At 32.9% G+C, this 23,833-nt stretch overlaps 3 protein-coding genes across 7 annotated transcripts; 1 reads left to right on the top strand and 2 right to left on the bottom strand.

Annotated features, from left to right (window-relative positions):
- The first annotated feature begins 3,271 nt into the window (after positions 1-3,271).
- mah (solute carrier family member mahogany) lies at positions 3,272-8,581 on the top strand. Its single transcript, XM_076413347.1, has 6 exons — positions 3,272-3,430; positions 3,484-3,717; positions 3,770-3,902; positions 6,098-6,354; positions 6,409-6,618; positions 8,057-8,581. The coding sequence occupies exons 1-6, from the start codon at positions 3,289-3,291 to the stop codon at positions 8,551-8,553; spliced, it is 1,473 nt and encodes a 490-aa protein (XP_076269462.1). The 5' UTR covers positions 3,272-3,288; the 3' UTR covers positions 8,554-8,581.
- A 1,307-nt stretch (positions 8,582-9,888) lies between these two features.
- On the bottom strand, positions 9,889-13,519 carry LOC143202802 (mitochondrial glutamate carrier 1). 4 transcript variants are annotated; one of them, XM_076414609.1, is made up of 8 exons: positions 13,379-13,519; positions 13,273-13,318; positions 13,088-13,222; positions 12,857-13,006; positions 10,955-11,091; positions 10,699-10,896; positions 10,131-10,290; positions 9,889-10,072 (listed from the first exon to the last, which is right to left on the bottom strand). In XM_076414609.1, the coding sequence occupies exons 2-8, from the start codon at positions 13,296-13,298 to the stop codon at positions 9,913-9,915; spliced, it is 966 nt and encodes a 321-aa protein (XP_076270724.1). In that variant the 5' UTR covers positions 13,299-13,318; positions 13,379-13,519; the 3' UTR covers positions 9,889-9,912. The 4 variants fall into 4 exon arrangements, with proteins under 4 accessions (XP_076270724.1, XP_076270727.1, XP_076270726.1 ...); XM_076414612.1 differs by lacking the exons at positions 13,273-13,318; positions 13,379-13,519 and having other exon boundaries at positions 12,857-13,022; positions 13,092-13,227; XM_076414611.1 differs by lacking the exons at positions 13,273-13,318; positions 13,379-13,519 and having other exon boundaries at positions 12,857-13,022.
- Positions 13,520-15,114: 1,595 nt separating this feature from the next.
- LOC143203228 (uncharacterized) lies at positions 15,115-22,435 on the bottom strand. 2 transcript variants are annotated; one of them, XM_076415376.1, is made up of 4 exons: positions 22,296-22,435; positions 21,996-22,061; positions 19,925-20,182; positions 15,115-15,366 (listed from the first exon to the last, which is right to left on the bottom strand). In XM_076415376.1, the coding sequence occupies exons 1-4, from the start codon at positions 22,299-22,301 to the stop codon at positions 15,241-15,243; spliced, it is 456 nt and encodes a 151-aa protein (XP_076271491.1). In that variant the 5' UTR covers positions 22,302-22,435; the 3' UTR covers positions 15,115-15,240. The 2 variants fall into 2 exon arrangements, with proteins under 2 accessions (XP_076271491.1, XP_076271492.1); XM_076415377.1 differs by lacking the exon at positions 22,296-22,435 and adding an exon at positions 22,176-22,199.
- Between the last annotated feature and the right edge of the window lie 1,398 nt (positions 22,436-23,833).

The following is a 23,833-nucleotide window of genomic DNA, read 5'->3' as shown; positions in this document are numbered from 1 at the left end:
ACATATTTTAATTTGTGTGCTCACTTAGTAGGGAGACTTCTACAGGGAGCTGTGAATATATTGTCGATATGGTTTTCTTCCACCGGGTTTCCCTTTCCTCAAGACCCTTGAAGTCATACAAAACGACGTTGTTGACGCTCAGAATGTCGTTAGTATCGTATCGCCTGCTGATGACCACTATCAATAAGTTTGTATAGCCTTACATAACCTTGTATAGCCTTAAACTCTGAACCTCTGAACCTCACCCTTAAATTCGAGGTCCTCCATTAAAGATCAATTCCACAGCCTTCCTCCACCTGCTGGGTCCGCCCCCGACAGCCGCCTCTCTATTCGTTGACTCAACATATCCCCCCATTATGTTTGACTTGCTCTCCAGAACTTAACTCTCTTTATTTACTCCCTATTCAATTCCCTAAATAACACCCCTGGACTTTCAGGCCTTCTTTTATAGATACTTCTCTTTGTCTCTCTTCATGAGAGCAAATTATTTTGAGCTAGTCTCCCTCTACCGGATGCACAGACATATTTATACTGATGACTCCAAATTCAGTACAGGAGTTAGTTGTGCCTTTGTCTGTAATGGTTAATAGAGCACGATTTTCACAGCTGATTTATACGCTACACACCAAGTTATAAAATATGTGTCTACCTACAGCTTGCTGTATTGCTTCTTTGGACTAATATACAGTCATCCCCTAGTTTTCAAATTCTTATGTTTTCTCCTATCACTCATGCTAACTGGTCATTTGCTGACGTGATCCCACCTGGAAAGTCACCAAACGAAATAAAAGCCTAGAGACCTATATCACTGCTGCCAGTAATATCTAAGGTTTTTGAAAAATTCTTGTTGAAAGGAATAAAACCGATCATAGAAAGAAAAATAAACTAATACCAAAACACCGGTTTAGGTGTATTAACAATCATTCAATAATTGACCAGGTCTACAGAATAACAGATGTTATTGAAAAACCCTACGAAAGTAAAAAAGTATGCTCAGCTATATTCTTAGATGTAGCACAAACCTTCGATAAGGTTTGATATGAAGGCCTTGTTCATAAACTAAATAAAATGTTACCAAAACATCACACACAACAACTAAAATCGTACATTACAGCTGAATGTTTAGAATTAAACAAGAGCTTATTCTACAATAAAAGAAGCTAAAGCAGATGTACCACAAGGTGTACTCGGGGCAATGCTTCATCGACTCTACATTTGTGATATACCACAAATGAAAAATATTACGATGGATATATTTGCTGATGATACTGCGATTATAGCTATCGGAGTCAATAGTGAAGAAGCCACACGAAAATTACAACAGGCAAGTGACAATAGAAATAATTGGACACAAGTTTGGATAATAAAAATTAACGACAATAATCTACGACAGTACAGTACAATTCATCTATAAACAGACCGTACAAGCACCAATAACATTAAGTAATACTATCATTCCATATAGTAACAACACTAAATATCTCGGAGTGAATCTTGATAAGCAAAACTTCGCTGGAAGGAACATATAAAGAAGAAAAGAAAAGAGAAGAAGGAAAGAAAAGAAAAGAAGATAGGGCCGATGGGTGCTTCTAGTTATATGACTGGATATAAGTTATCATAAACAGAAATTGTAGGTTAGTCAGAAACGACTAGTAATGTAATAATTAAAAATCAAAAAAAATTTGCTCATGCTAGTCTGGATCCCCACGCTAGTGTTCAGAAGATGGATTAAACACATTTTTTGAAAAAAAGTGACTTTTTCCTGTTTCCCCTACCTATTCCCATGCAGTGAAACTCAATCGTTTGAGACACTGTTATTTGTCGCACAGCTACTTGATGTCCCCAAGCGCTGCACCGAACTGTCAATTCTATGACTAATCCTCAGCCCCTATCTTATACTTTTCAAGCGATTTCAATCGCCTTTCCTCAATTAGAATGACATTCTGGCTGAATAATTATTGGAACACTCTAGTCGGTGATAATAGTGATCGTTCATCATCGGTTCATGGGATTTTTACTTCATTGATTAACAGGTCAATTGAAAAGTCTCCGGCCTACCATAGTAAAACATATTTTTTGGCAAACTTAGGTTTTTTTATTCAACATAATTTCCTTCAAGGGTGATACACTGATTATAGCGACCCTCTAACTTTTCGATACCATTTTTGTAGTACAATTTGTCCTTTGCTTCAAAATATGCCTTAGATTCGCCGATCACCTATTCATTCGACGAAAATTTCTTCCCAGCGAGCATTCTTTTGAGATCTGAGAACAGGAAATAGTCGCTGGGGGTCAGATCTGGAAAGCACGGTGGATGAGAAAGCGATTCGAACCAATTCATCGATTTTTGACGCGGTGCAGTATCTTGATGAAGCAGCACTTTCTTTTTCTTCAAATGCGGCCGTTTTTTGGCGATTTCGTCCTTAAAACGGTTCAATAGCGCTATGTAATAGTCGCTGTTGATAGTCCTTCCTTTTTCAAGATAGACGGAGCCATGATGGATGGAGATCAAATGATGGAGCCATGTCTCATACATTGTCACATATCGACGCAAAAACTCTCGTTTATTATGTTTAGTCAACTTCAAATACTGCTCCGAATCATCAACTCGTCGTTGCCTTTGGTCAATGAACTCGAGCGGCACCCATTTTGCGCAAAGCTTTCTCATACCCAAATATTCGTGAATGATATGATGTACACGTTCAGTTGATATCTTTAGACTGTCTGCTATTTCATTCAATTTCAATTTACGGTCATTCAAAATCATTTTGTGGATTTTTTAAATGTTTTCGTCTTCTTCTCTTTTGGGCGTCCACTGCGTTCACCGTCTTCGATGCTTATTTCACCACTTCTAAACTTCTAGTAACGCCATCTATGTGTCAGGCCGGGGATTTTTCAATTGACCTGTTATTAGCATCAAATTTAACTCTTATGAATTGTTCACTTAATTCTCAATAATCGTTTCATCTTTGTATCTTCATTTACCCCTTTTTCATTTTATCTGTACCCAAAAACCTGCACATACTTTGTCATATATTTTACTTTAATCTCTTTTACAAATATTATCTCTGTTTTATGTTATTTGGTTTAGAAAATAATGATCTTAAGTTAAAAATGATTTTTTAGTCTCTCAAATGAAAAGAACATATAGATTACTTGAGACATATAAAATACCCCCAGTATTTCATGTTTTTCATGCGATACATGATACCTGACATAATACTGAAACCATTGAAGTGTTCTAAATATAACGTTATTCATTTTAACAGTACATATCTGTTTCATAAAATGGAAATAGATGAAAGAAGACCTTTACTGAACGCAAGTAGTTCGCAAAATGGTTTATCCGTGTTTTTCGCGATAATATGCGTCATAGATGTGTTCGGAGTGTTCCCTATAGTCACCCTTCCTAAAGCCGTTATAGATTGTGGTAAGAACATGACGTGTCTTTATTATTTTTGATTTATAGTTTTAAATTTGTAGGATATTACGGAATCCTTCTTGTTATTATTGTCTGTTCTGCACAAATATATACAGCATGTTTGTTGGGAAAATGCTGGAATATAGCTGAAAGGATAGATCCGAATATAAAAAATAAATGCCGTCATCCATATTCCGCGCTAGCAGAAATAACCTATGGTAAATGTACAGCGCGTTTTGTAAGTTGTCTAGTGGATTTAAGCGTTTTTAGTGGCGGTGTACCAAATTTAATTGTCGGTATGTAGTTATTTTTTATGGAATTATATGTATTTATATTCTGCCTTTACAGCATCCCAAAATTTGGAACTTTTAGGATTGAGAATTAGCACTCAAAAACTTGATATATCATTTTGTTACTGGATAATAGTACTGGGAGTTATATTATGCCCAATGTTGTGGTTTGGAAGCCCGAAGGATATGAAGTATGTATATTATGTTATATGTGAGGTGTAGGAATATTCTTCTGGTCGGTAGGTTGGGATGTGTGGCTGTCGATGCGAGTGTTCGTCCGAATACTCACTACGATTTCGTGGAAGGAATTTGCACGAGAACTGAAAACACTGGTTGAAGAAATATTTGTTTATTTCGATTTAAATTGATACATGTAGTCGACGGAAGAATGGACAGGATATTAGGTTAGGTAAATGAAGTATGGTAGCGCTGTGGAAGTGGTACTGTTATAAGGGGGTGGAGAAAAAAAAGTGACACGTCGTCGTGGTGGTTTTTTATAGCCGGCAACCGCATGGTACCAATCCACTGGCGTTGCCAACCTTTGAACTTGCTGTAGGTGAATGCGTGGTGGCTTAAAGGGTCGTAGCGATCGCTACATCACTCCCCTCCTAGTGGAGCTGCCGTGAAACGTACCTCTATGTAGTGCAGGTTCCGGAGTGCACCCGCAATTACGCTATGAATCGCCTAAGGACTGCTTATGAAATGCGGATCCAAACCTGAGCGAGGAATTTTACGGAATCGGCTACCATCGAAGTTGTAGCAGGACGTCGTTCGTCTTGGAGCGTTCCGATTTGTTTGAGGGTACCTATTAGTGTGGTACCTTATGTGTCTCGTTTCGTAATGCAAGGGAGTTCATGTGTTGATGTTATGCATGATGGGCTTCTGTGGTTTTCGTCCATCAGATTAGTCTCGTGGGATAACGTCGACCACGTGATGTTGATGGGTTTCATTCCTCGTGCTATCCTTCCATGCACGTGTCACGCACTTGTCGAGTGGCTTGTGTTGAGCTGATTTACTTGTTAGGCCCTTTGATTATGTCGTGGTCACCAATTATTGGAATATTCGTCTAGTCGGTCGGTCGAAATGTGTTGCTGTCGATGCGATTGTTTGTCCGAACACTCCCTATGATTTTGTGGAAGTAATTTGTACGAGAACTGAAAACCCTGGCTGAATAAAAACTTGTTTATTTCGTTATTGAATGATATATGTGGTCGACGGAAGAATGAACAGGATATTAAGTTAGGTAAAGGAAGTACGGTAGCGCTGTGGAAGTGTACAGTTACAAGGGAGTAGAGAAAAGTAAAAAAAGCGAGATGTCGTCGTGGTGGTCTTTTATAGCCGAAAACCGAATGGTACCAATTCACCACTGTTGGCAACCGTTGAACTTGCTGTAGGTGAATGCGTGGTGGCCTAAAGGGTCGTAGCGGTCGCTACATCGGTGTAGGAATGTTCGTCGGGTCGGTCAGTCGGTCGAAATATGTGGCTGCTGCGGCGATTATTTGTAAGAACACTCACTACTATTTTTGGAAGGAATTTGCACGGGAACTAAAAACACTGGTTGAATCAAAGTTGTTTATTCTAACTTACGATTGATACATGTGGTCGATGGGAGAATTGACAGGATATTAGGTTAAGGTGAAGGAAGTACAGTAGCGCTGTGGAAGTGGTACTGTTACAGGGGGACGGTGATAAGAAAAGAGAGCGAGACGTCGTCCTGATGGTCTTTTATACCCTGGAACTGCATGGTACCAATCCACCGGCGTTGCCAACCTTTGTAGTTGTTGATGGTGAATTGGTGGTGGCCTAAAGGGTCGTAGCGGTCGCTACATCAGTATAATATCAGTGACATCTATTGGTCAAAATGTGAAGTTCCAATATACACAACTGTTAACTTTTAAATTCTACTGTTCTAACATTTGTCAAAATGAAATAATCAATAGAGTTATTAAGTGTATACAAATGGTAATCATTGAGCGCTAAAAATCACATTTCCAGCGTTAATTATTTTTGTTGTTTTATTTAAAGTAATCTGACGGCTGAAACCCATATAGTACTTTTAGAAACTTACAAAAAAGTTCGAGGACAATGACCTGCAAGACCTATTGATCGAATATCCAGCTCAAATTATTAAAGAAGCTTAGCAGTTGATGACCAAAATGGCATTTCGAACCGAAAAGGCAGATATTGTGTTCAATATATACTTTTATGTTTTGTATAATAAATGTTCTTTTAAAATTAAGAAATAGTTAGATTAAAATAACATGACTTACATTTCAATAATTTTGCATACTTTTTGTGTAATTTTTATTCACTACTTATTTTATTCATAAGAAATAAAATTGTATTTTAAATTGATTTGTTGATCTAATATCTATTTTTATTTTAGAATAATTTGCAGTATATCAGTTATTATTGTAATATCCGTTTTCGCCTTAACATGTACATGTTTATTTCTGGACTCACCTCCAACAAACTTACCTTCACCGATCACAATTAGTGAAGGTCTAGAGTTTTGGAAACATATTATAACAGCATATGGCATAATTGCCTTTCAATTCGATGTCCATCCGGTCATACTCACTATACAAATGGATATGAAGAACAAATCAAAACTGTATGTTGCAGTTATTGTAGGTTTTGTGGGTAAATTTAATGTTATTTGTAAATTTTCCTTCTGATATAGTATTTATTTTCAAGTGTCAATAAGTTTGTTTGCTGTTGTTTCAATTCTTTCGGTCGTAAAGCACGGATTTGGAACCACACCACCTAGTTTATTGGAGACGTTACCAACTTCAGTCCCCTTACATATAGCGGCGGTTCTGGTTGCAGTGCAGCTTTGTTTAACGTCAGTTGTTAGTAACAATGCCTTATATCAAGATATGGAAGATTGCTTAAATATTTCAAGGGGTATGTATTTCTTCTATATACCACTTCTTCGTTTCATTTTAGATTTCTTCTTTTAACTTCAAAATTAATTTTAAAATACTATTAGGTTCTTGAACGTATTCTGATAATTTGTCATTTCATATAATATACAAAATATTTTACATTACTTTCTACAGTTTTTTCCATTTTTCTGACAACATGGTAATACCATTGTTGGTTTGGCATTATTTGGCATTTTGTTGCATCAATCTGAACAAGTGGTAATCAAAAGGTGCTATGTTTAGTGTGTGTAATGGATGCCGTAGAAAGTTCCCATTCGAGCTGCAACAATATATCCTTTATATGTGTAGTCAAGTATTGTCATGCAAGTGGATGACTTGCCTCTGTTACTCGCTATTGCTTGTTTTTTTTTTTGCAATAATGCGCCGTTAAATTTATTCGGCAGTACCATTTTCGGTTTTAGCAACTCGTAATGCATTTATACCTTTCTGTTCGTTTAATACGCACATGAAGACTATATGGTCACGAATTTTCCACTCGGGTGCCGATGTCAATGGTTCTCTTAGATTAACAGATGGCTTCTTGCAGTTGGGATTATCGTAGTAGATCTCTTCTCTCTTCTTTTTTGCTTGGCAGGCAATGAAAACGCGAAGTCCAAAGATAATTGGTGCGATAGTTATTTTTCTTCCTTTTGGATCGTTCTCTTTCCATCTGAAAGAGACAGTTAGGTCTTCGTCCAGTAATTCATTACCTTTTTGGCGACTTTAGGCGACTTTTTGCAATTGGTATCAGCATCGCCACTTTTCAATCGTTGAAATCAAAACTGACAATTGAGATATGACGAAGCAGTATCACTCTAAGTTCCTAAAAGTGTCTGATGGACCTCGAAAGCAGATTTCTTCAGAAACAACAAAAGTAATGAACGTTGACGTATTTTGGGCGTTCCATCATAAATTGAATAGTCAAGAATGCTAAACGGAACACAAAGACATACATTTATATTTATACTTCCCATTGTCATTAATATATATTACAGATCACAATACACGTAAGCACCTAATGTTTTATTTATAATATATTTTAAATGTTTAATTTATATAAATATAGAAAAGAATCGTTTATCAAATGTATCAGAATACTATGATCAAAATTTTTAAAAATATACGATATACTTTACATCACTCCCTTCTAAAGTAATCTCCCTTATTTACAATTCATTTATATCAACAAGTTGAACTCATTTTCTAGAACTATTTCCGAACGGTGAAACTTGCTTCAATTGGGTATTAATCTCTTTAGTCGAATAAAAATGATGCCGATACGTTTCCTTAAATACCACGAATAGGATAAAAAGGATAAATAGGATTTAAGTCAGGCGAATAAAGTGTAAAACCACCATTTTTTTGTAATATTTTAAAATCACAGTTGTATAGCGAAAATAATTTTTTGTTTTTTTTAGAATTCAACACTAAGCGATGCATTTTGAGGACAATATTGACTTTGTTGGCTATTCTACTGGCGGAATCGGTGCCCAGGTTTGACTTAGTCATGTCTCTTATTGGAGGCACCCTTACAGCTCCTTTAATCTTTATATTGCCACCTTTATTCTACCTGAAGATATCCAGACTATATGAAGACAATTTAAATATGACAAAACGTGAAATTCTCAATAATTTAGATCGAATGAAACCAAGCACCTCCCACTGTAATTTAGCTAAATATTATGAAACAAAATTCAGAGAGGAGTTTCGCTCGTATGCTAGTAGACGTTATATTGTCTACGAATGGATTTGTTTGAAAAAAATGGAAAAAATTCTATGCATTCTTATTGTTGTGGCCGCGATAACTTGTACATCATTTAGTACATATTTAAATATAGATAATTCTGCTCTATCTTATACAAATTTTACTAAACCATGTATTTACAATATAGCTGTAAATGTATTACATTTATAATAATATAATAAAAGTTACATAAATGATTATTTGTAATAGGTTATAGTTGATTTAAATAATAAACAATATATATACACAAAATTCGTTTAATTAAATATTAACAGGAAATTGTGTAAACAATGCATTTTTAATTCTTCTGTGTTGATGCAGAAATATTTATCATAGTTTGGCCTTGGCATTAGATAATATAACATTCAACAATATCTGAAAAATATTTATTGTGTATCAATTTGTATGTAAAATGTTAAATCTGTTAAAACATGACAAATTATTATCTCTGCTAAATGATTAATTTGTGAATATTAACGTTAGATTTAAGATCAGTTTCTCAAAACAAAAAAAAAAACAAGGAAAATAAAGAAAAGTAAATACAAATTATTATTATTTATTGGATGTAACTAAAATATGCTTTTAGCTTTATTTTTTTGGCAGTGGAAGACATTAACTTAAGTTGTTTACGCTAACATTAACGTGTATAGTAGCTGTAAGTTCTACTCTTGACTCTTGAGTCTTCTTCTCTGATCGGCTTCTTCAAGAGGGTGAATTGTCCCTACATTGACATGGTGAAGAAGTATTTGTTCATAACTCTTGGTAAGTTTTTTAATAACCTGGTTAAAGGCGTGCATTTCCTAGTTTTTTATTCAATAATTTTTGAGTATAGATTAATAAGGCAGAATTTCTTCTAAATAAGCCAATATATTTTTCTAAATTTAACATACCGTGTCCAATGTCCTGCCCTGTATTAGCTATTAACCTTTTATTATTATTTATTCTGACCGGGATGTGGTTGTGACAGATTTAGAATGAATAAAAATAAAACAGCTCAACACCATAACTCAACATCATAAAGTAAATTTGTATAAGAAATAAGGAACAGCTACTTTCAAATTAAGGATGACAAGGGTCCATCAATGAAAATCAATACACTTTTTCATCTGTTATTCAATTTTTGTACCACCTTTTTTCACTGCGTTCAGATAAACCGAAAAGTCCTTCGGGTGACAAATCAGGATAGTACAGCAGATGACTCATTTCATATTTTGGCCAGTCAAAATGTGAAATGTGATTTGATGGATGAGCCCTTGCACTGTCATGATACGGAATGATTCACTTCTTCTTAGACATTTTACGAATTTCTTCGAATATTGCTGGCAAAGAAATGGTCGTGGTGCCAAGGCGAGAAATATAAACAGCGACCCTTGTATACCTTTCTAATGCTGATTGAGTTATTTATCAGTTGTTATCTAATTCTGCTATGATGTAAGGTTATGCAACTCACATAACAAAATGTGTAAAAATTAAAATGGACAGTGTACGTTTAAAAAAAATAAAACATCTGAAACAGGGTACTGTTTATTATTATTTTACGTGTTTTATATCTTTTTTGATCCCTAACATTTTTTCAGCTACTCCCAAGAAGTAGACGGTCTGAATGATGGCATATAGAGGCGCGATGACGATCATCCTGCAGGCACCACCTTTAAAAAAGGCTCGTGTTCCTTCAGTTTCTAGAATATCCCTGAAATATTCGAAGAAAATAATTAGTCAGATTATTTTTTGATGGATGAATTCCTTACCGAAAAGCTGCTGTTATGGTGGCGTAACTTTTGTCGCCTTTGGCGGACTTGGTGACGGTTTGTATACGAGTTTTCATTACATCACATGGGGTTACGACAAGTGCAGTAAATGATCCTGCTATAAGACCACAGAGAAAAGACCAATAAAACGCAGCGTCACCTAATGAAATATATAATGTTAGAGAGAAAATTTTACTTTTTCTAATAGATGGTTTTAAAATCGCATATCCTTCGTAATTCTTATTCAATGATAACAAATATACAAATATAACAGTCCAATATGAAATTAGATATAAAAGTAATGTTATTTGATTATTCAGTTAAATGTTGTTGTGTTTTGAGAATGAAGATTTCAGAACTTGAAACTAGTCATTATTGGTGATGATTATGGTTAAAGCCTGAAGAAGCTTCACAAAACGGTTGCATAACTCGCATTAACAGGTGACGAAAGGTGGTACTAAGTTTTTTATGGGATTAGGAATTTATATATTACGATAGAAGGAGTCACCGTGAGCAATAGCAATTACCTCAAAGAACTTAAGTAGTAGAAAGTAAGTAGCTTTATTACCAGATCCATCCGACTTTCTTGGTCCCAAAGAATCTATTTTGGCAAACAGGGGAAAATATATCATGCAAAAAGGTACGTCTCTAGCCATCGTAGCTATCAAACCCTTATATAGACCAGCAACTCCTCTTTCTTTTACTAACTTTTGGGTTACCTGTCGAGCTGATATTTGCGGTATTAATGATTTTCCGGTTTTTGGATCTAAAAATTGCGAGAATCAGTGAAAAATCCGTTTTCTTTGTTGAGGCTGCCAACGTACCTATACGTGCTTCCATCGCTGCTACTCTTCCTGCGTCTTGCAGTTGAATTTTTAGTAACTCCATGGGAGTGGTAATGACTAATTGAATTATTCCTGCGAAAGCTCCTGCTAAAGCTTGTCGCATGGGAGACAATTTACTACAAATTCAAGTTGGCAATACTGACAGATTATAGTAAGATTGTGTAGTAAATAAAGTGATATGTACGAATTGTTAACTGATGTGTATCATATCATAAAATAAAAATGTCCACGTAGCTATACAGAACTTAATTAAAAAGCTTATAAACCTAACAAAGAAAATAATAATTTCTACAAAAGTTTCCTATATTTCTTAATCTAATTGGCCACTTCAAACTATCCGAAAATGACGATATTAAATCTATAAAATATTTACATATAGATTTTTTGCCAGACATTCTTAAAAACTTAACGGATTTCTTGATGTTCAATTATAAAGTGCAGTAACTGACCTACTCGGGATCAGTAATACGAAAAGGTGGAATCTATTTGCTGAAGCACTAAATCGAATTGACCAACTAACAAGAGCTTATATTTCTTTAAGATGGTATGTGTGGTGCCAATTATTCTGTATGACTCCAAAACCTGGACACTTGATATCTATAAGTTCCAGCTCAGTTCAGAATACATCCAAATGCGCAAATTACAATGACTTAGATAAGTCTGTCGTATGGAAAGTGAACGAATTCCTACTAGGTTCCCGTGGCGACATTGTTCTTTTAGGTGGAAGACGCAGCGAAAAAGACTTGGATCAAAATCAGAGAAAGCGATTTTAAAAATAGCAGAGTAATAATGGCAAGATTTGGAGAAGAATATTCGAAGGCCTATAACTTTATATGAATTTCAATTCTTAAGCATTCACGATTAACTATAAGTAACAGGTGGGGTAAAAGTCCCGCTACCATTTTGATTGCCTATAACTTTGCTCAAAGAAAAGATAAGTTTGGTTTTCAAAAAAAGCTCACTTGGTCTTTATATATTTTTTTGTTACGATTAAAAAATTATGCTAAATGGTGACTGCGATTTGCTATGCAACTTTCGACTCTTTATAAGGCATTTTTCATGATATCTTGCAACACCTAAGTCTAAATATCTTTAATGTCGTGACAAATATTGTCTTTAAGATGTTGAATCGTTTGGGGCTTATTCACATAAACTTTTGATTTTAAAAAATCGTATAAGAAGTCCGGAAATCGCCACTTAGCGAAATTAGTCTTCGTGGAAAAACGTCATTCAATAATTGAATTGTTGAACGAGCTGTGTATGCTGTGGCCCCATCTTACTGAAACCACATGCCCTTTAGTCTTTGCTCTTCCATTTCAGGCACAAGACAATTTCAAATCATGTCTTGGTACCATTCAGCAGTAATAGTACTGCTTGGTCATTTTCAAAAAAATAGGGATTAATGATTGTTGTTTTGTGTTTTTTTGTTGGATGCAATGATGTTTCATGAATTAATTGAGGATTCTGTGTTCTGTGTTGAGAAAATAGGCTTCATTGCATTTTCAATTTAGCTGAAAATCTTCAATTTCACCAGACAGCCTTAGGACTGCATTACTGTATTTAACTTGTCTCCATAATATAATTTGGTCGTCTACACAACACAATGGTTAAAGCGAAACTGAGCTAAACGTCACATAAACAAGATGGCGCGTAATCAAAATGGTAGCGGTACTTTTGCCGCACTAGTTTTTTCGATTTTTCATAAGAAATATCTGAAAATTTTACTTCATACTCCTACTTATATTACAAATTTTACTTTTACTAAATCATTTTTACAACTATAAATAATGCAAACTTATTGAACTTCTTAGAAATTGTTGAAGTTGTACTACCGAATCAAGGGAGGAATTTAATAACAAATTTAAAAAAATATCAACTTACTTGTTTTGGTCTTTTAAGTGAAACCGAAAAAAATCATTTGCTGATAATTTTATGGCTTTTTCTGGCGTTACGAGTAGAATTAAAATGCCTGACCCTCGGTACATTCCCCTGATGCCTTCGGCTATGTAAATTTTTTTGAAAGCATCCATTCTGGAACATCATTAAACTTTATTTATATGCTATATATATCATTCAGCAGCATCGCTATCAACGGTAAAAAACATTTCTTACATACTGTTGTACATTTTCCGTCCATCAGCTGACACCGTTTGTTTCTGAAGACGAGTTTTTACTAAATCTAAGGGAAACGTGCAGGTAACTCCGATCATACCGGCAATGCCACCATTGAGAATTTTAGGTAATAATCTAAAAACCGTTTGGTAGTACAAACACGACATTAAAATATTTATACTTACGTAAATTGAGCTTGATTTTCGGCCATGGTGTTTATAGGACATTCATCTTAAAAATACGAAGTCACAATTGAAAAACGAATACCACAAAATACTATCAAGTACTTACCTAGCTTAAGATTAATACTGTTAAGGTTCTTTTAGTATAAACTACTGGAATTATTCGAAAAAATCTCAAGGTTACTAATAACATTTTCCCCGATGACAATGACATTGATTTGGATCAAATAGAAAGTACAGATACTTTGTTATATAAATACATATGTAAACTTTAACAATAATTAATAATATTATTATATTTGAAATTATCGGAATTATATTCTTTTGCTAAAATTCAATGATTTAATAATGACAGGCTATGGAATATTGTTTATATGTCTGTAATTTGTAATAGTTACAAATAATAGATTCCTAAAAATAGAACTTAAATACTGTTAAAATAAATTTTCCAGTTGTTATTACATCTTAGTATTATTCATTGAATCTCGAGATGTTTTTTCTGAAATCTCAAATGATTTGTTGAATTCCAGCTAGTCCAATATTATAGTATCATTATCAATTTATTGTTTTACCCTTTTTTAAACATTAATTACTTCTGTTATTTCAATCGAAGAAATCTGCTGTAGAAATTCGTCATATACTTTTAAAAATTAATTGTGATATTGCTGCCCCATAACCCAATTGTCAGTTTGGGTGTCAACGATACAACATTGGTGATGTTGATGCGACTGATAAAGAATGGCCCGAAGAAACAAAAAATGTAAAAGAACAGACTTATTGGTCAAAAACCCAGCTGAAACTCGCAAAGAACTTTGAGAAAGTTTAGCAGTTAATAAACCAACTGTTTCCAGATCTTGACCTCAGCACCTGGGAAAGAATAAAAAAGAGAGAAAATGGTTTCCACGCGAATTTACTGAAAATGCCATTTTGAACTACTTCAATATCGCAGTTTCATTGATTTCGAGTTTCTGTTACTGCAGATGCCTACCGACGTCAATTGAATAAACTGAATGACTCCTTGAAGGTTCGTCCATCGATCGATGGACGAACCTCTCCTTGATGCAAAAAAGGTCAGCAAAGAATAGTGACAATCAGAAGGTGTTATATACCCACCAGACATAGCACTTTCTGATTTTTAGTTGCTCAGTCCGATAAAGCCTATTTTAGCTGGCACATGCCTTCGATACGTTGAAGAAGTGCGAAAAATGACCGATGATGATGAAAAGGATCAACGTGTCCAGAAAAATGAGAAAGAGTTTTAGAAAATGACATAAATGTAATATAGATTGAGCCAATTTTTCTTAATAAATTCCTTTTAGACATCCAGTGCGTATTATTAAGAAAACTAACAAATGAAGATCAATTACTATACTCCATTATAAGAATCACCAGAAGTGATTTTTTGCACTAAAAGCTTCGATTTTATAGATCCATTCCAAGATATTATTAATAAATTACAAGGCTGAGCTTATCCATTCAATCCAATATGATGGAGTTTCAAGTAAAGTGGAATTTTTTACTTTTTTGGTAGACCATTTTGATTTATATTCAAAATTATATTCAAGTTATTGTTATTACCTTCGTGAACAAAGATAATATTATAAAACAGTTTACATTTAAAAGAAATTATAGTCATAAAAATATTTATTGTAAAAATAACACACACACACACACACACACATATATATATATATATATATATATATATATATATATATATATATAACCATGTATAATATATAATATATTAAAATTCATATCCTCTCTAAGGTAAACAATATTATTAACATATTTTAATTTTACTTTAGTAGTTATGAATATAGTACGATAATTATTAAGTACACAATAATTAGATGACTATATTTACTGAATAAACCTGTCATGAGAGTCAACAACGTGAGCACATGGTGTTCATATATACTTTACGTACATTTTTTATATATCCTATTACATAAATAATATAAAATGCGTTTATGGTTCGGGAGGTTCCGGCATATTTGGTACGGTCCAGACGTATCTCGACCTGGGTGTCCTTATCTCTTTCAGGTGTTCGAAGACATCGAAAATATACACAGTCAGAGCTATATAGCCCAAGATCTAAAAAAAGGAATTAACAGATTTGTTATTACGATACTAGATTGAAAACAGAAGGTTTGGAAAATTGAATATTGCTCAGTTATTGGAAAATCTTTGGGGATTTGCAATTTATGATGTCCATTATGAAAGTTGATCTTTAAATCTGCAGTAAGTAAAGGTTTCATGAATGCGAATGCTGATGTGCATGTTACGACAAATAAACAGAAAGAACCATAAAGTTTGTTTTGTTTATAAGTTTTGATATGTTTTATTGTGCGTAAATTACAAGGCCCTTGTAACATAGTACACTTGTAACCTTTTATTTACTTGCCTATTTTGTAAAATAAGATGAACTTGATCTAAATAAATGTCAGTGGAAAGTGGACAGTAAAACTAATTGAAAAGGCCATACAACGGTCTGTAATGAGCTCAGATAATGAAAAGTAAAAGCAGAAGAAGAAAGACGAACATGTAAATTAAGAGTTTTCAAGTAATATTTGTCTATATATATACTTATTTATATACTTACTGATTCATTAAAAATACTAAACAAAAATGTAAGATATCGATTCATTTCAATTTTCAATTTCCATTACTGGTAACATATTTACAGGTTTGAGTGTTTTTACAATTCTGCATATGCATTGAGACTTTATTTTAATTTCAAATCATTGAAAGTTGTCTGAAATTTTTTATTTTTTATGAACTAAATAGCCTTCAGATCCTTATATCTTCATTGATGCTAATCACTCAAAAACATAAACAAACAGAAGTTTAGATGATTTTCAAAGAAAATTAAAAGATTTTCGTTAAATTTTGGCCGCCAATTTACTACCTGGATTCCGACTAACTACTTGTAAGGCATACTTATAAAAAGAAACGGGCCGAAATGTCGGTCAGAAGGAATTAAAATCACTTTTAATCAAAAAATAAATTAAAATGAGTAGCTAAGTGAAATTTTAGTGGGATTATTCTATTTATTAAATACAAAAAAACAGTTTTTGTAAATTCAGCTGGTAAAAATGTTTTTACATAGTTAAAATGTACACATAAAAGGAAACAGATTTATAGATGATTGTATTATCATAAAATAAAATATTAATATTGCCGGCTTGGTGGCGCAGTGGAGACGGCTTTCCTACTGTTGCGATAGCCGCGGATTCGAATCCTGCTGGAGCATGGTCGTGATTGTTTAAAATTTGTGAATGTTCTAGGCAAGAGTGTAAAATCCGACAAGGAAAATGAACCCAGTCACGCCAGTAACCTGGCTGAGTAAGACCGGATATTTTCTGGGATGATTTCTAAAGTTGGTCACTCGCCAGTCAGTAGGCCTAATGCTGAGGACCGTGGTTCGGAGCCCACGTTAAACTTTAGGCCCAGTCCAGATAAACTCATAGTTGGTAAAAAGAGACTTTAATATGTATATATATATATATATATATATATATATATATATATATATATATATATATATATATACATATATAAATATTAATATTACCACTATACGGTTTAGACATTTCCATGTTCATTTACGCACATTTTTGCAAAATATTGCCTCGAATATTTAACAAGTATTGAAAATTCGAAAAAAAAATAGAAAAGGTATAATAATTTTACACTCATTCATAGATTTTTTGTAGTTTTCTTTATCGAATATTAAAGATTTACTTATTAACTAAATAGTTTGATTAACAATTTCATGTACTTTATGAATATTTTAGAATAACAGTACATAGATATTATTTTATTAAATGTAACTGATGTGAGAGATGATGTAATAATGATGTGTGTCGACAAATAAGATGTTATCGTCAAAAACCAAAGCCAGAGTAAACAATATCTAGGATAATTAAGTTAAAATATACGATAAAGATCTTTAATTTCTAATATCTTTATCAGTTTGGATTTCTGTTTTTATTGACATACGAATACTAGACAGAAGTATAGATTCCCAGTGCTACAATAAATTCTGAGTTGTAGACATATAGTTTTATAAGATTATGAATTAATCTTAAATGTTTAACAATAGATATTACCACTTTTCTTGTATTGTGCCAGGCGTTTTGCTATTGGACTGAAATTTTTGCTTTGTTGCACCACCATTTTGCGTACCTTTCTGATCTATATTATTCTATTATTTAAACTAAAATTCATTGAAAATTGTTGGAAATTTATGGCGAACACAACCTATCCCTAAAAAATAGAAACTGTGATTTTACATTTATGTATGACGTGTCCATGTACATCTAGAAGACAAAGATGCCTTGATCAAGTAATAAAGTTAAAAGCTAAATATTTTTTCGAAAAGAGACTTTGGAATTACTTGTTTCACTTTTCTTCCGGTATAGTACACAAAATATCCCAACAAAAAGAAAACTAAATGGGCCATTCAATTAATTTCTTTGTTTCTACACTTTGATCTGAAATTTTGCAAGACATCTTAGGTTGTATACGGCTTTTTTTAACTTTTACATATAATTTGAAGCAAATTTGAGGTAAACATTATTTGTTTAAGGGCGAACATAAAAGGAAAGTATTATTTTCTAGGATATCAAAAAGAGTGAGTGCTTTTACAGAGCATTCTACTCTTACCCAGAAATGTTATTTGAAAGTATATAATGATAAACTATGGGACTTTTTTATGAGGTTCTACATCAAGCTTCTGGACAGAATGTTTGTTCTTTGCATTTCAAATAAGATAATTTGTGAGATAGAGATAGATTCTTTACCTTAACCTCTATTCAGGTTCAATATTAGAATTAGCAAAATTAATCAGAATTAATTAAAGTAAATCGAACAGTTTGAAAACTGATAATTATAATATGCGTTTCTCATCAGATTCTTCTGAAACATATCTTCGACTTAATGATAATAAGAACCTGAAAGTACAACACCCAAAAGACAAGGTAGTAAATGTAACAGGTGGGGAAAAAGTCCCGCTACCATTTTAATTGCGCGCCTTGTTGGTTATGTAACGTTTGGTTCAGTTTCGCTTTAACCCTTGTGTTGTGTAGACGTCCAAATATTATTATGGATAAATATATGCCACAAAAACGAGTAGAAATAAAAGCGGAAATTGCGTCAAAAATATCCAAATCATCCAGTGCTTCACAAAACCACAATTTATCGTTTGCTTGCGAATTTTCGACGGTACGATACGACAGCAGACAAGCCTCGTTCTGGAAGACAACGGACGTCTCGTCACGCTGAAAATGTGACTCTAGTGCGTGGTGTTGCAGAGACGTGGTTCGCAGTTACACATTTCTGCACGCAGTTTAAGGCGAATTTTGAAAACTGATTTGAAAATGTTCCTGTACAAAATTCAATTAGTTCAAAAATTGCTACCGAGAGATCCTGATCAACGAGTTGAGTACAGTAATGCAATCCCAAATCTGCCTGGTGAAATTGAAGATTTTTCGTCTAAATTGATAATGAGCGATGAAGCCCATTTTCTTCTCAGTGGCCACGTCAATAAATAGAACAGTCGGTTTTGGGGAACACAATCCTCAATTAATTTATGAAACATCATTGCATGCACGAAAAACAACTATATGATGTGGCATTCATGCTGAAAACATCATTGATACCCATTTTTTTGAAAATGACCAAGGCCTAGAAGTTACTGTTACCGCTGAATGGTAACAAGATATGATTCGAAATTTTCTTGTGCCTGAAATGGAAGTGCAAGGACTAGGGAACATGTGGTTTTAGTAAGATGGGGCATGGGGCACAGCACATACAGCTCGTTCAACAATTTAATTAATGAATGCCGTTTTTGCCAATAAATTTTTCAAGACCAAATAAACTTTTTATGGACAGCAAACTTACTTATCTTTTCTTTGAGCAAAGTTATAGGAAATCAAAATGGCAGCGGGACTTTTACCCCAGATTTTATAGGTTATGCGGTAATGTTACAAACAAGAATTATTTCATATCTTTTCATTATACTGCTTTTGTTATTGTATGCTATTATTTACATGTTATTTAAGGGTATTAAAAAACTACTTCTTTCAATTAGTGATTGATGCTATATCCTGATTTTTGTTATTAATATAACCAAAATTTTCAATCATATTTTAAAGAGTTGTGTGCTTTGGTATATGACTTGAACTATTTTACATATATTTTCATATTAAATGTAAAAATGGAAAAATTTTCCAGAATGTCGAATAAAGGGGTACAATTTATACACATTATATTTAATGTCTCGAAGAATAAAAATTTCAGTATATTGCCATTTAAGGTTATATCATTGGGTTAATAAATTGTTTTTCATATTTGTTAAACATAATAATTGTCAGAATTGTTTTTTTTTGTTGAATTTGTTTGTTTTTGTTGAATTCAACTAATATCTGAATGAAATTAGAATCCTTTCTGTTTGTGAGAGATCGCATTTTATATCTTTCTTTATCTTATGCACATGCCATTGATTGGTATTTATAGAAATAAATCTGTTTTGAAAAATATGAAAAAAAACTTAGATAGAGAAATATAAAATGTGTTTTTCTTCGGGAGCTACAAAACTTATTGAACAAATTATTACAGATATATAAATAAAAATAAATGGGTAACTTACCCCTAAAATGATCGCTGCTTTAGTAAACTCGCATAGGACTATAGTTGAGCTGATCGCGTAAAGCAGTATCATGTTCACCGAGCATATTAACTCGATCCATAACCAAGGCCAATCGCACTTCTTCGTTGTCCCCAGCATGTTTAAAATCAACAAAACTACCGCCGATAGTAACCCAAATATTGCCAGGCCACAAACGAAGCTTGTGCGAAAAGTTCCATCGATAACTGTTGCTGATATTATCAACGCTACGCTTATGCACTGAAAAATTAAATATAAATAATAAGAAAGAAAATGAAAAATTATTAAAGTCCCGATTAAAAAAAAAACAAACATGTAAAGCTGCATAATCGCGGTTTTATTATTTGCGACTATAAACATAGAATAAACAAATGTAGTATAATAGTAACATATTTAATAATAGCAACACAAAAAATACAAACACACCTTAATAAAATACAATTGCTTCTGAAAAGTTGGGATACTATAGCCAATATCGTATAACACATTATATTAACTGAACGTTACTCTATTTAAAATATCAAAACAAACGTGCTTTTATATATTTTATATCACTTTTGTTGATATATCTGAAATAAGCAAGTTTATTTTATCGTATGTATAATTTATAACTTTTATGCGAACAAGTACTGTCTACGATTAAATATCGAGTGTTGCAGTACTCGATATCTTAGTTGGAAAAGTATAAATCAGATAACGTCAAGAATTAACTTTTTGTGTACGAGATACTCAAAAATAAGATGAGATTTAGTCTTAAATATTTCTAAAATAAAGAAATAATATCTGGAATGTTATATTAGGTGAAAAAATTTGTAGAACTTTACTGTACACATTAATCAAAATATTTTCCATCATATTCTACAACTTTTTCTTATCTGTGCTAGCCTTTTGAAAATAATGCATGTGCAGTAACAGTTTCATTCGGTTTTAGTTGTTAGCCATGTACACAGCAAGTCTTTGTAGCTATGTGTATTCCACTTCGGTGGAGATATCTCTACTCGACTAACCCATGGCTTTTTAAACTTGGAATTGTCGTGGTATATCCCCTTTTCATCACCAGTCACGCCACAGAAAACTCTTCCTTGATGCTCGGGTAGCAATGAAACAGCAATGTCTAAATTGTCCGAAATTGCACTTTTATTGATTCAATAACTGCTAAACTTTCTTGAAGTTTTTTGAGGGTTTTACATGTATTTTCGTCCAATAAATTTTGCCTTTGATTCTCTTCGAAATGTTTGGTCCACCAAACCGTTTTTCGTCAGTGGCAAAATCACCTTCAAATAACCGAAACCAAAACTAACTGTTGTGAGCAGCATCACCATAAGTTTGTAATGGGCTTCTGCAGAAAATTTTTTCAATTGAAGCAACTACAGTACTTCTATAATACTACAGAACCTCTATGATTAGAACACCATTAATGAGGACCGCTATCAACTACAACTGTAGACACAACAATGTTATTCTTCAGCACGACCAATCAAAACGTACTTGGAAATATTAAAATGCTACGTCACTCGTCATTTTCTCCAAACCTTGCTCCTTCTGATTACTACTTTTTCCGATGTACGAGTTACTTATAAGCTACTAAAAATGGGTTCCTTCTTGGATAGCCTCAAGAGATACATCGTTCTTTCGAGATGGAATCTCTACATTTTCTGAAAGATAGTATAGGAACAGTAGCGGCTATCAATGAACAATACTTGTGCCTTGTTGTTGTTGTTAGTAATATTCCTTGTTGACGGTTTGGTGGAAGAATTTGTACTGCACGACACAATTTTGAAATCTTATTCTGACCGCAGTAGTATTTTTTTTCAGCTCTATCTCATCTTCTCCATCTTTCATATTCTAATTCACTATTGGATATAATAGATTTTAAAACTAATTATACAACATTCTTAAAAGACAAAAACAAAAATAAATAAACAAAAACACTTAATACTTTTAAATCCGAACTATAATAATGTATATAATTAAAAAAATATCATAATCAACAATCAACATAATAAATCATAAAATTATTTTCAATTAATATATAAACATATGTCATATTTACCCCTTGAATAAGCTTCAAAATACCCAAATAAGAAGTCATATAATTCAGTCCTGTACGTGTGTTTTCCTGAAACAAAAATAAATCAAACACAATTTAAATAATTTTATATAAAATAATTGACTATGTTAATCAATTAAATCCAATGTATACGCAAATATGTTTTATAACCCATATACCGACAATTAACGGTTATAGAACGGGAATTTGCCGGTTGCTCGACTTGAATTCTTGTATAATTAGGTGTCTGTTACTCTTATATTCACATAAACACTTTATATTAAAACATAACTGAATGCTTACCGTCATTTTTAGCTTTTATATGTCGATTGAACGATCGCCAGGTTTATCTACCACTCATTCCCGTAATATCAAAGTACCGGGACTAAGCTGGCTTTTAATCTTATCTTTTTCGAGATAGCGTGCCTCCAACTACATTTTGGCGGGAGCGTAGGAGAAAAAAATGTACGCACTTTTTATCCGTAGATATATGTATAAATGCAGTGAATCGTCTCTTATCGTCGTTGATTTTTCACTGTTCTATTTTTAGATGAAAATGCTTTGGATATTTAAATATTAAATCTCGCGTAATTGGACTTCCTATTCGGATAATGTAATTGACTAATAGCCCTTTTGTGTGTAGATTAAGGAATGCATTAGCAGTGGCGTCCACCAAAACGCTTATGGCGTTGTTAAAAAATTTACGTTAAAATACATATTCAATAATCCAAAATCTCTGGATAGTTTTTAGATGCTTGTTGAGCGATAACATAGCTGAGAATCCAAAAAAAATACAGGAAGCTTACCAGTTAATGAATCAATTGTTTCCAGATGCTGAGAGAGGAAATGGTTAGTAGATGAATTGACTGAATACAATTTCAATACAATACAAACCTTAAATGCAAAAAGTTATGAGTAAGTTCAGGAGAACCATCCACATCGACACCGAAGTGAAATATTCATGGTTTTTAAGGTATTTCTGTGAATATGTCAGATCAACAAGTTGTAATATATCAACAGCTGCTAAAGTTAAACGAAACCGTTATCGATGTCTATCAACGTTAATTGGACAAATTTAACGACGTATTGTAGCAAAAAAAGAGACGTAAACTCCTCTTGTTGCATAACAATGCGGTATTCCAAGAGTTATTTTGATAAGATATCGCTATATTGCCAAGAAAATTTTCTAAATATAACGTACCAGTGAGTTTTTCTAAAGAGAAAAACGTAAAAAAAAATGATCAAAATATATACAAGCCTCCAATAATTTAATATTCTGATATTTAATTTCGAGACATTATTTTTATTATTTTATTCTATTAATTTACTTACTATTTGAAAAATTGATTTTTTAAAATTGCTCATGATCAAAACTCATGACTTTATCCATGTATTATTAAAAGGATATCAATTATTTTCAGGGAAGAAATAATATATAATTACATGCTCCATGCTGTTCCACCGAAATAATATATTAATTACATGCAAATATTATAGAACATTTTTTTAATATTTAATCGTGCCGCAACACTTATTTCCTTATATTTAAGGGTCCTTCAGGTTCTTCAGTTCTTCATCTTTGTTATCCCATAAATCCAAATAATATCATATACATTTAAATGGTCATAGTGATATTTTTTACTTCTTTATATGATATCTTTTAAAAATACTAATTATTTTCTATGCAAAGGTAATTATTTGAGCAATAATAAAGTACATTCAGTACACTTTCATCGTATCAATATCTTGTTCTGAATTTATTTTAAAATATTGTTTACGTGCTTGCTTGATAAGAGTCGCATTTTCTAATACTTTACATATGACATGCTTAATCAGGTGAT

The sequence above is a fragment of the Rhynchophorus ferrugineus genome, unplaced genomic scaffold (genome assembly GCF_030347505.1).
Source record: "Rhynchophorus ferrugineus isolate W39M unplaced genomic scaffold, kcgeb_rfMv2 rfM9, whole genome shotgun sequence".
NCBI lineage: Eukaryota > Metazoa > Arthropoda > Insecta > Coleoptera > Curculionidae > Rhynchophorus > Rhynchophorus ferrugineus.
This window is presented reverse-complemented; position numbering and strand designations above follow the sequence as displayed.